At 38.5% G+C, this 12,388-nt stretch overlaps 1 protein-coding gene across 1 annotated transcript; it reads right to left on the bottom strand.

Moving 5' to 3' along the window:
• Positions 1-1,594: 1,594 nt before the first annotated feature.
• On the bottom strand, positions 1,595-12,388 carry scarb2c (scavenger receptor class B, member 2c). Its single transcript, XM_034123577.1, is given in 13 exon segments — positions 1,595-2,028; positions 2,717-2,869; positions 3,026-3,077; positions 3,734-3,807; positions 5,567-5,685; positions 5,841-5,895; positions 5,897-6,020; positions 8,432-8,551; positions 9,289-9,380; positions 9,640-9,831; positions 10,388-10,532; positions 11,353-11,510; positions 12,157-12,388. Coding segments are annotated over 13 exon segments (1,446 nt in total). The 5' UTR covers positions 12,280-12,388; the 3' UTR covers positions 1,595-1,989.

The following is a 12,388-nucleotide window of genomic DNA, read 5'->3' as shown; positions in this document are numbered from 1 at the left end:
TACGGTGCACAACTATTAGTCATATTGGATAATCTGTTGAAATCAAGAGAGGTGTGCGAGTGTGGGTGTAAATCTCCATGGATGTTTGTGTGTGTGTCTGTGTGTGTACTAAGGTCACTAGGTGATAAGTAAAGTTTCAAATCCGACTTTCTACGTTTGCCAGTAATAAATTAGTCAGACAAATCCCTGAAGTTTGTCATTAAGGAAATTCTTGCTTAACTGCATGGTGACATTATATACCAACTATTCACTTTATCAAATCATCTTGTCTAGGAGGAAACACAAGGAGAGGGTTTGAAGCACAGCAGGTTTATTAAAGGTTGCGGCAAACGGCAAGACAATGTTCAGCTTGTTAGATATTTGACCTATTGACCATATGTAAACAGTGATTACATATTGATTGTTGCTTTGTATGGGTAGTAGTGTAAACAATAATCTGTAACATGTGAAACCAAGACCACAACAACATTAAAACAAGTCAGCCTGTCAGTTATGTGTGTGAAATAGTGGTTATTCAAATAGCAAATGACACATTGTAATGACATTCTACAGTACTTAGTTCTGGACACAAAATCTATTTCATTTGAATCCAATAGGCTGTTGGCAAAGAAAATAAAGAAAAACATGTATTTCTTTTTTACCAAGAACCCTAAATAAAGTAACAATAATCAGATACAATAATGTTATTTAGAAGTGCAGAATTGAACCATATCATTTATGGACAATTCGTGGTGGTTAAAAAGAAATACATAACTTTCTTTTTTGCCGTGTCAGTAGCATCAAGCTGGTCTTGCACTGTTTTAAGGATATCAGTATGAGAACTCAGACATAAAATACAACATGGTGCTTTACACCATCATGGGACAAGACATTGTACCTTGCACAAGACATACAAGTTCCCTTTATACTGCTTTTGGTGAAGTAATACACATTATGATATTTGCATATATTGGGATTAAGTGGATTTCCATTTAAGGTTACAACAGACTAAGAGTACATGGTATTAAAAGGAAGCCGAGATCACTTTATATTCATGACATCAAGAATAAAACATTATGCCAGCAGTCGTTTTGCACAGCTTGACCTTGTCATTCAAAAAAGTGAAATGTTGGTGTGAAAAAAGAAGGATGTGACTCTTGCATTAAAACAGCGTTGCTAACTTTCTTCCTACTGATGCTTCAACAATCTCACTAGAGCAGGCTGAAAACAGGCCTATTTTATAAACACACGCCGACAGTATTCCATGACCACTATTTCAGTTCTGCAGGCATTCATATCACGGACGGACGGACGGACCGTCGCGCGCACACACACACACACACACACACACACACACACACACACACACACACACACACACACACACACACACACACACACACACACACACACACACACACACACACACACACACACACACACACACACACACACACACACACACACACACACACACACACACACACACACACACACACACACACACACACCACACACACCACACACACACACACACACACACACACACACACACACACACACACACACACACACACACACACACACACACACACACACACACACACACACACACACACACACACACACACACACACACACACACACACACACACACACACACACAATCCGTGACATTATATTTTCACATCAATTCCTGGGGGTTTGATCATTTCAGAGCCCATAATTAAAAAGGTATAAAAGAAAATCTTTAAGATTTAATTAAAAAAATAGGGATTTCATCATCAATACAACTTACTTGTAAGGGAGACATTAACCTCATCCCTGTAACAAACCTCTTCACTTTGTTTTCCTAAAAACATTGGATTAAAAAGCTGGATAAAAAGATGTAATTTTGGTAATTAATTGAACTATTACTCTGGGGTTACTGGTAGGAATTGCAGCTCCATTTAACCCATGAATTATTATGCAAATATGGCAGTCCTCCTTCTTTAAACGTACGGTTTGGTGCTATGACGAGAGCAGGGGCTGCCGTTCAGCTGTGGTGCTCTGAAAGAGAAAACACACACAAAAGAGTTACCTTAAGACATTTATGAAAACCATGTCCATTTATTTACATTTGCACATAAATATCTAACATTTTCTTATGTACAATAATACATATTCTATAGGAAAAAAAATATAATATATATATTTTTTTATTGATGGGCAACGTTTATATTCTCACTCTTCTGTTTCATCTTCTATTTTGAGATGTTTATATTGTTTAATTGTTTATTATTACTCTTTTTATTTTCTAATTATGTGCAATACTTTGTTTTACATGCTGCTGCAACAACAACAAAAATCCCAATTTGGGATCAATAAAGTTTATCTTATCTTATTCAACTTTGGCAATTGCCACTTCAAATAATATTAGAGTAAATTATTTATGCTTGTTTTCAACATAACCACTAGTTCTGAAATGATTATTCAATGAATCAATCATTGATCGCAAGAATATAAATAATTATTGCTAACAATTCTGTTAATTGTATTTTTCTGTGTTTTTTTAAATAAATATCTTTGGATTTTAGACAATAAGTCTGACAGAATGATTTATTTTGACACTCCCTAGACCTCACTATAAATCTATGAAAGAAAAACATTATTAACTGATTTATTATTAATGAAAATAATAGTTTCCTGCAGCTCTAACGACCACACAAACTCATGAATGTCCATCTGAAGCGCTCACCTCTGGGACGTTCTGCCGACACATCAGGAACATGAAGATTCCTCCCATAATGATGGCGATGCCGATCAGTATGAAGGGGATGTTCTCCACCACGTCCTGCTCCACGATTATCTTCCTCAGCTTCGCGGCCGACGCGTCGTCAATGACAACGCTCTGTGTAGATGGTAGCAGAGAGAGATTCAGCACAACCAACAAGACGGTAGAAAAAGAAAACTGACAGCGTTAGGTTATCGATGTAAGTAAAAAGTATTTCTTATTCTGCCATTTCATGTGTGTAATTAATGTCTCAATTAGTGTGTGTTTGTGTACCTCATTGAGATACACCACGGGAAGGATCACTGTCCTCACGTTTCCTGTTTGACTGAAAGAAAAAAAGGAAATTATTCAAATGTTTTGCATTTCGTTCCTATAAATTAAATGAATAAATGGCATAAAGACATTCAGACAGCTGTTAATATTGCAATGGCTCTCCGTTTAAAGTAAGTTCAAGGTTCAAGGTTCTTTATTGTCAATCTGACATAGCTACAGAGTAATTATGCAGTTGAAAATCTTATGTCACAGGCTTCTCCAACAATGCAACATAGTGTACAGTGTACATTTAGTTTTCCTACATATCATTTGACAACTTGTAGATCTATTATTGACTAGTGCTGCTCAATGGTTCAATACATATTTTATATATTATTTAACAGAACACCAAAATGTAGTTCAGTTTAACATCTCTCTATTTATTGCTGATTGATATTCAACAAAGTGACTGGATATTTTCCACATAATGTGCAGCCCTTGTCTAGACTCATATTACATCAAGATTGTTTTTTCCATCAGATGTCAAATAGATCCACGAGCCACGAGTGTTCAAGAGTCCATTCATAGTGATGATGCTGGCATGATTGCTTTACTGTTATTTTAATGGCAACCCTTTCCTGGACCTAGGTAGTCATATCTGTCACCGTTGCATTAAAGCCAACAAGGGGGTGCCGTGACGTGAGACTGATGAAGATGTGAACTGATTACCTGAAGGCGGACATTTTCTCAACAAACACGTTGATCTGGAGCCGTTTGGCAGCTTGAATGATGATTCCAGTTAGCTGCAAAACAGAATGACATTTGTTAGGAATGTATGGTTTAAAAGACACACCTGTCAATCCTGATGTATGAACATTTACGGCTCATTATAACATTTAGCAACACAACATATTTGCCAAGACACTGTGTTTTATAACAGCTAACACACCAACGTACTGCACATACAACAGAGATGCATCTACAAGAGGCAAAGGTAAAATCGCAGCCTGATGCTGGCACCGGATGAGGGTTATTCTGCCAGGGAAGTTGTACAGGGCACCGCAACCCAGCATTTATGACAGAAGTCGCAGCACTTTGACCAATCCCAGTGATCTTATGCAGTCACACAATGGAGATGATCATATAACCAGGAGAAAACCAGACAAAACAGTAGCTTAACAGGGTTCAAAGACTGATTACAATAATAATGCCACCACAGTACATGTCTGAGTTAACTAAAGTATAAGTGAATTCAATTGAAACAAAAGTGTGATTCAGAAATGCACGCTGAGTAACGCAAATGGAATTAATGTTCGTGTGCATGTTTTTTTCCTGAACTATTTTACTGTCTTTGATAGTAGTGCATCACAATGTATATTTACTTTTTTCTGAGACTAAACTTCAATTTAGAAGATGACACATGTCAAGGAAGACCTGTAAAAATCAGCATGAAGAAAAAAGTTAAATAAATACTTCATGCAAAGCAAACACTACATGGCTGCCGGAGAGAGCCATGAAGAAAGCCTAAAACTGAACTTCATTAAGATGATAGCATATATCTGCAGAAATTGAATTTCCGGTTATACACGTACAAGGATGAACAACAGTGCATCAACACTTTGTGCTACTGGAGTGTTTTTCTCAGTCTGCTTCCTTTTATTATGGATTTATTACTGGCTCAACCACGTTATTACAGAATTACACATGATAAGAGCTGTTAGAGCTTATCTTTGGCGACAGCTCCGTTCCACGTACCAATGCTTTCATCTTTAACCGATTTTACTACTGCTTTGTGGGTATGGCAAGGGCTGGCAGTCACAAAGCTGAGATACTTCGCCATCTAGTGGTAAACATTAATGATACTGTTTTTTTGTAGCAGCTTTGTACATTTGAACTATTTTTTAACAACCTGAGTGTATAAAGTAAAGAAAGAGTTGAAACATTGTGTACACGGATAATTGTCACGGTCTGTCTGTTTTGCTGTTTTATTTTGAAAAGTGTTCTTGTGTCTGCTTCCTGTCTCTGTGTTTTCCCTCCTGTTTGATTACTGATTCGGTTCCCCTGGGGCCATTGTGTTTTTCCTGTCCTGCCAAGCTGTGTCTTGTCCTTTGATTATTTCTGCATGAATTTAAGTTCTGGTTTTACAGCTGGTTTTCTTTGAGTTTAATAAGGAGAGAGTTCTGGTCTGTATGCTGTATATCCAGTCAACCTTGAATAAAGGTTATTTTATGTTTAAACCATTGTCCGTCTGCACTTTGGATGAACCTGCTCTGCTCACCACTGACAACTACAAGTCCCCCTCTACTCAAAAATGTGTTTGTTACTTTACGGTAATGTTCATTCATTGTTAAGAACATGAATGTATCAAATGGAAACTTGACACCTTCAGTGCACACTCACTGTGAATGGACTCAGTAAAGTCAGAGATATCTTTTGTCTTTTAAAATAAAACGTTTTTGTAAATTCACGAAAAAATACCAGACACAAATTACTACTTGAATATGGATATTTTAAATATCTTATAGCCTGTCTGGAGAGAATAATTAAAGGTGAGATAATTACCGGATTGATATCAATTGCAGTCTGGTGCTGCTCCTTCTTAGGCCTCATGCCGAACACATCCTGAACAAATTTCTCATCGGCCTGGTAGAAGTGAGGTGTCGACATTACGATGGGAGCTCCTGAACACACAAAACATTCAGTTAGTAACATTATAGAACACACTCAGCTGAGCAGGTTCTTTAGAAAGCTGTTTCGTCAGTCAGCTTTCTAAAGAACCTTTTCCCATGTGAGACGATAAAGTGTTATTCTGGCTTTTCCTTAATGCCCTTCCTACCTTGTTTACACGGGCTGACATTCAGAACGCCAGAGCCCAGGCAGTTTCCAGCAGGGGACACAGAAGCCGGCGTTGGCAGGGTTCACTGTGTGATTGGCAAACACCTCGCTAGGGGGACTGAAGCGATACCCAGGGATCCCCTTCACCGTCACATCCTCCTCATACAGAGCGTACAGAGACCTTGGAAACAGATGCTGGTTAATCTATGCAGACACAAAGCAATTATGTGAAGCTGGAAGTGAAACAAAGGGGGGTACACACATGTGGTACATTGGCGTGTGGTGGTATGTGATTTAGTGAAAACATGCACAGCACAAACAAGAACCAAAAGTGTTTAAAGGAACATGTGGATGCCTCACAGGCCTGCTGTCAGTTACTTGAGCCACTCTCACTTCTGATGTATGAAGAGCTGATTTAAATGTTTTAATCTTCACGAAATATGTAGTAAGCGTACAGTGACCTTATTTTTGGCCAACCATACAACCAGTCAGGCTAAAGGAATAATCCTAATCCCACATCCAGACACAAATAATGCTGAGGGAAAGGATTAGGAATGTATTTTTTTAGGAAGACTGAGGCCCCGGCTCCACGAGGACAAATACGGCAAAACGCATCGGAGTAACGCAAATGCAACCGCAAAAAACCTTCCGTCCCCACGCAATATACACCGGATTGTGTCAAGCTCCACGAGACGGCTCCGTTTACATCCAAACGCTGGAAAAGCTGCAGTACATATGCCGAACCTGTACGTGGCGCTGTAACTTCCTCCACAAAAGCAGCAACTTCCTCCACAAAAGCAGCGAAGAAGAATGGTTGTCATGGCTGCACTTCTGTGTATTCTCCGCGGTGGGGGCCGACAGAACCGGGCAGAGTTTTTCGCCGGTCAGCGTGTGTTAAAGTTTAAATCTTCCGGACAAAATTATAAAAGTGCCGGTCAAAGGTCTTCATTGTTATTTATTGAGCTTTAAAACAAATGAATAACGACGATATAATGATATATAATAATAAAATACACGGAGCCTGTCTCTTTTTCCTCTCTTCTCACAGCGTCAGTGTCTGTCTCATGCAGCAGCTGATCCTGTAATGAGTGACCCGACAGTAAAAATGAACATATTTATAACTAGTTTAGGTAGTTTGAGAGGTAATTAAAATAGCTAAGGGTGATGATCTGATTTGAAGTGTGTGTTTTGCTCCCGCTGCATCACAGCGGCAGGAGCTGCGTGTCTCCGTCCTGTCAGATTAGACTTCACTCGCGTTTATGTCCATATCGAGATAAAGATAAATAATCTGAATTCAAGGAGGAGCTCCTGTAGATGTTGCACAAAGAACTGTAGCATGGTCAGTAGCGACTGGAGCACGATAGCAACCCTGCGGGGGAGAGGCGGGGCTATGAAAACGAATGACCGTATAGGCGACTCCACGGCCCCGTTGGACCCCCCAGAGCGCTCTGTTCCCAGATCTATCCACCTTTGGACCCGTTGTCGTTTGCGGGGTCTGTTTCTACGTTTCCCTTACGGCGTCGTCGAGCTTAGAGGGCTATACGCATGAGAAATATGCGGATTCAACCCGTTTTCGTCCTCGTGGAGCCGGGGCCTGAGGGGGAAGTGATTTCACTAACCAGCTAATGTCAAGCAGATAAGACCAGGAAATGTGACTCAGCAGTAGAGGAAGCAGAAAACAATACCTAATTGAAAGCAGCATTATCTAAAGCTCTGCTGCTTCAGTCGTTTGCTTCCTACAAACCAATATTTATGTAATAATTTATATTTGTTACTTGTTTTTTTCATTATTTACAGATTATTATTTGTGCATGTTCTGTAAATATGTAAGTCCTTAAAACAAACTAAATAATGCTTTTAAATGACTTAAAGGGGACCTATCATGCAAAATGCACTTTTGTACGTCTTTTATACATGAATATGTGTCCCCGGTGTTCCAGGGAACTCACCAAGTGTCAGAAAACACAACCCTCTCTATTTTCCTCCATACCCAAATCTCTAAAAAAGGGGCTGCAACGGATCTGATAAAAACTGATCCAGATTTGAACACTGTCCTGACGTCAGGACGGTGGCGCTACGGCTATTGGGCCAACTCCACCAATCAGGAGGAGGCAGCCACGGCCATTGCCGTTCGAAAGCGCTGGAGACGCTGTAGTACATATGCCAGGCCTGTAGATGGTGCTGTTCTCACAGAATCAACCCTTGCAAAAACAGAGCTAAAAAATGTAAAATTGAGCAAAATGAGGCATGGCTAAAATGCATGATCTGTTTGGTATTTTGAAAAAAAAAAGTATAAATATGCCTTATATAGGTATGGTCCTACACTATATTATTCAAATATAGCATGATAGGTCCACTTTAAGAAGAGCAAGCTAATAAAAAAACAGAGAAAAAAACACTAAAATAAGACGTGGGCTCATGCGAAGGCTCATCTGACTGTATATAAGAACATCTTCTAGAATCTTATCTAGGCATTGAAACATACATTTATTATACTTTTTGGTACATGCCCAATACACACATAGACACATTTTAGCCTACTAGCAGCATGGTCTCTTTAGAGGTCAGTAAAACACTCTGCGGTCCACTCACCTGCACAGGTCAGAGGAGAACATGTAGAGGGTCTCATTCTTGGTGATGACTGGATGGAAAGAGGCTCCATTGGTTCCATTGATCATATTGCACTCATCAGATGTCCACCAATCCAGTTTGCTGCACACACAGAAACATACAATTACAATAAGATCATTCATGTTTTCTTTATCAGTTTTTCATTTATGAATTTAAAATCCTGTAAGGTTTAAGGCATTTAGAATACCCAGCACCAACCCCTTTAATAGCTGTTCCTTTGTCAGTTTGATTAAAGATTAACAAAGCTATTTGTTAGGCAAAATTATGTTAAATGCTGTCAATAGTGTGGGCTTGAAAATAATCAGGACAAAATATGTTGAAGGTCAGAAAAGATTGGTGAGTGTGTTGCTGCTCCTTATTCCTCAACAGTAGTATTGAATGGGGTCAAGGAAGAGTTTGACATGTTGGTGCTTATGCTAGGCTAGGCTAACAGTCTCCTGGCTGTAACTTAGTATTTACAGTAACTGAGCGAAAAGTTAGTGGCTTCAAAAAAAGGAAATAAGTATAACTCTCTTACAGACACAATAGAAGAGTGTGAATGAATCAGAGGAGATTAACAATGGTGTGGCTTTCTGAAATGAATAGCTCTGATTAAAGACACTTGTCAATTGTGATAAGACAATGTCAGGAGAAATCTCTTAATGTAATCAAACAGGGTGAGACGAGCCTTGATCATATGCCCGTCTTGTACTGATATAATCATGAGACCTAACTCTCATCCATGTATGCTTCATGTACTGTAATCAATGATTGTCACTGATTAGGTCTCATTCATTCACTGTCATTGTTATTTGTTCAAGGTGAGTTGATACAATTACCTTTCACCTTTCCACGTATCCACTCTGGCAAAGTCCTTGTAGTTCTGCTGGCCAGTGAAGAAGACATACTCCCCATCGTTGGAAGCATTGGTCTGTAAGCAAAAAAGGAACATTTTCAACAAACAGCTCAAACAAATAGCAACTCTTGATTTTCTGCGATTTTAATACAATTTATTTGCAATTATCTCATATAGTTTATACCATTTTAATGATCAACAAACTCAAGTCTGGACAAAGTGTGCAATATCATATTTATATTAGTTGTTGTTGCTATTTTCTCTTCCTGCTTGTAAAGCGTCATTGAGCACCAGGAAAAGCACTATATAAATACCATGCATTATTATACTTGACCTTATAGAAGAGTCCAAAAACATTGTCCAGGTTGGGTTTTAAAAGTTTGAGGGCTTTGAGTAGGGGGTCTTCATATCCCCACAGCAGCTCCCCCACTGTGCGTGTGGTGAAAAGGCCTTCGTTTTCAGACTTCATGTAGGAGGAGATCAAGTTTGCAAAGAAGAAATCATCTTTGAATTGCTCCATCACCGTCTACCGGGAAAAAGAAGACAGAAGACCTTTGTTGTAAAGCGATACATGACAGAAGTTATTTGAAGACAACCACGTAATGGGATGAATCATTTACTTGAATCACATTTTTTATCATCTTTATGAGAGTTCACTTCACAGTAGCACAACAGAACATATTATAAATCCTATACCTCCAAAGCATCATGTACTGTTATATCTTTGTAACAATAAAAGGAAAGCACATCTACTGTAATGAAGATAAATGGCAACATCGTCTTATACATTTTGGGGCAGGGGAGACAGAACATTTTTGTATTTAATTAAAAAGATAAATTGATGTAACCTGTGAGTCTGTTGTTACACCATTTGAGTGATGTCATTCTTAATTGTTTCAAAAATAATGTTAAGAAGATTTGTTATCTATGGATCTTTAATACTTGACCTTTAAAGTATGAGGAAATTATAAGAACTCATCATTAAAAAATAAAAATAATATTGTGGTTGATACACAATACAACATTAATAAAACAGTATAATATTAAACAACACAAGCTGTAAATGGATCCCTAATGCTCACTATTGCAGGGATGTTGACCGTCCTGATGAGATCACTCTCTGGACCCCGGGACATGTCTCTCTGAAATATGTAGGTCTTTGTGTTGACAGATGCTACTTTGGTGCCATTTTCCTGGAAGTCCACTTGCTCCATCGGCCGGTACTCTCTGTGTAGGAAATGACAGCAGCTGGGTTATAACTGGGTTTATGGTAGAAAGATGTTAACTCTTAGTTCCTTGTTGCAGCCAAATATTTAAAGACAAAAAAATGCAATACAACAATACAATAGGTTGGCCTATTATCTTATTACAGTATCTGCACCTCATACTACAGAGAAGAGGCTATTGTTAAATAATTATAGAATTATGTACTGAAACTATTAGTTCTGGTTTAAATATTGCATAACGAAGGGAGAGGTTTCCATTGAAGTCATTTCAGGTCCTGAACCAATGTGATGTGAGGACAAAATAAGGTTAAATCATCTTTACAGTCAATACTGACTCCTGACTATTCAGAATGATTTGTAATGACCACGAGTAAAAGGGAAGTTTTCCAACCAAGATGCACTATAGTCATGCTTTTTATGTTAACTCTAATTGAACATGATGATCTTGAGGCAAGGATACCAATTACAACTTCATAAGCAATGTATTTGATTAATTATTGAATATAATCGATTCATTTGTTGACTTATAATCTTACATTTTGTACTAAAGTGAAAAATGTATTGTTGATGCATGTTACGAATTCATGTTTGCAACTGCCCTGCTTATCTATTTCTAGTTCTTCCTTTGTGTTTTACATAATCTAATCATCACCTCTTTAACACCTTTCTGCATTGATGATATCATCAGTTTTGATTTGATTTTACAGAATCAACAATTGTGCTTCTTAATGGCTTTGTGGCTTTCTTTTACTGTGACATCTGCACTTCTGGTTTATGAAATAGACGACCAGAGTAATTAGAGTATTTTTCCTTTTCCTCACCTGTATGTATATGGTCCGATCTCCATCACAGCAGGCCGATCTCCATCCAGCACCTCCATGGGGTTTGTCAGATTGAAGAAGTAAAACTGCATGTAAATAGGGGCTGGTGGATTCTCCCAGGCCTCAAACGCCTCTGTGCCATTCTTCAAAACGACTTCCTATGGGGAACAAAGAGCAGTGGGTTATATGTAGTGCACAGTTGAGAAAAATGTGCAACTTCAGATGTTGCTGACTAAGCTGTCCTCACATCATATGACAAAGGCTGCTGCAAGTAGTTAAATCACAATATGGATAAGCAGGCATGATATGATATTTAATAAACATTGCAATGACGTACGAATTTCACAAATCTAAAATAAGTTATTTCAAAAGACAAATATAAAAGTGTGCCAGATATATATCTGTTATAGATTTGAATATGCAAAACAAAAAACCCCACCCAAAACAGCTCAACACTTGTTCATTCAACTGGCTAAATAATTGTCTATGAGTATCGGGAGAAGCTGGCTGTCAGAGCTTGCTAACTTCATGAGTAGTGAGAACATAAATTCCTTAATGTTAGTCATTGGTAAAACATTCAATTTTAAAGCCAGCTAGCTAAATACCTAATGTTAAAGCTGCCCATCAGACACACCATACTGATCTCTATGGCAGAATCGAAACCCATCAGACTGTCTGCCATTTCGTCACAATAACAATAAGCTAACTCACAATAACCGTCACCAAAAACGTTAAATAGTTAGTGATCATCTAACCATAACGCCTACATAAACAAGGTTTCCCAGAATAAGATGTTTGGCATACCTTTTTAACCACCGACTGTAGGATATGTGGAAACACGTTAGACAACACCAAAGAAATGCCGGCAATCAAAAGTAGAATAGAAAGAACTCCGGTGCTGTAAATACAACATGATTTCAGTTGCATGGTGGAAAAGCAGACAGATATGTAAAGGCAGTAGCTCTCACTGACATTAGCTACCGTCTGTGTGTGAGCGCTGTTTATGTTTTGACGGCCCAGGAACTTTCTGGGTGAA

The sequence above is a fragment of the Trematomus bernacchii genome, unplaced genomic scaffold (assembly GCF_902827165.1).
Source record: "Trematomus bernacchii unplaced genomic scaffold, fTreBer1.1, whole genome shotgun sequence".
NCBI lineage: Eukaryota > Metazoa > Chordata > Actinopteri > Perciformes > Nototheniidae > Trematomus > Trematomus bernacchii.
Note: the sequence above shows the minus strand (reverse complement) of the source record. Positions and strands in the feature narration are given on the sequence as shown.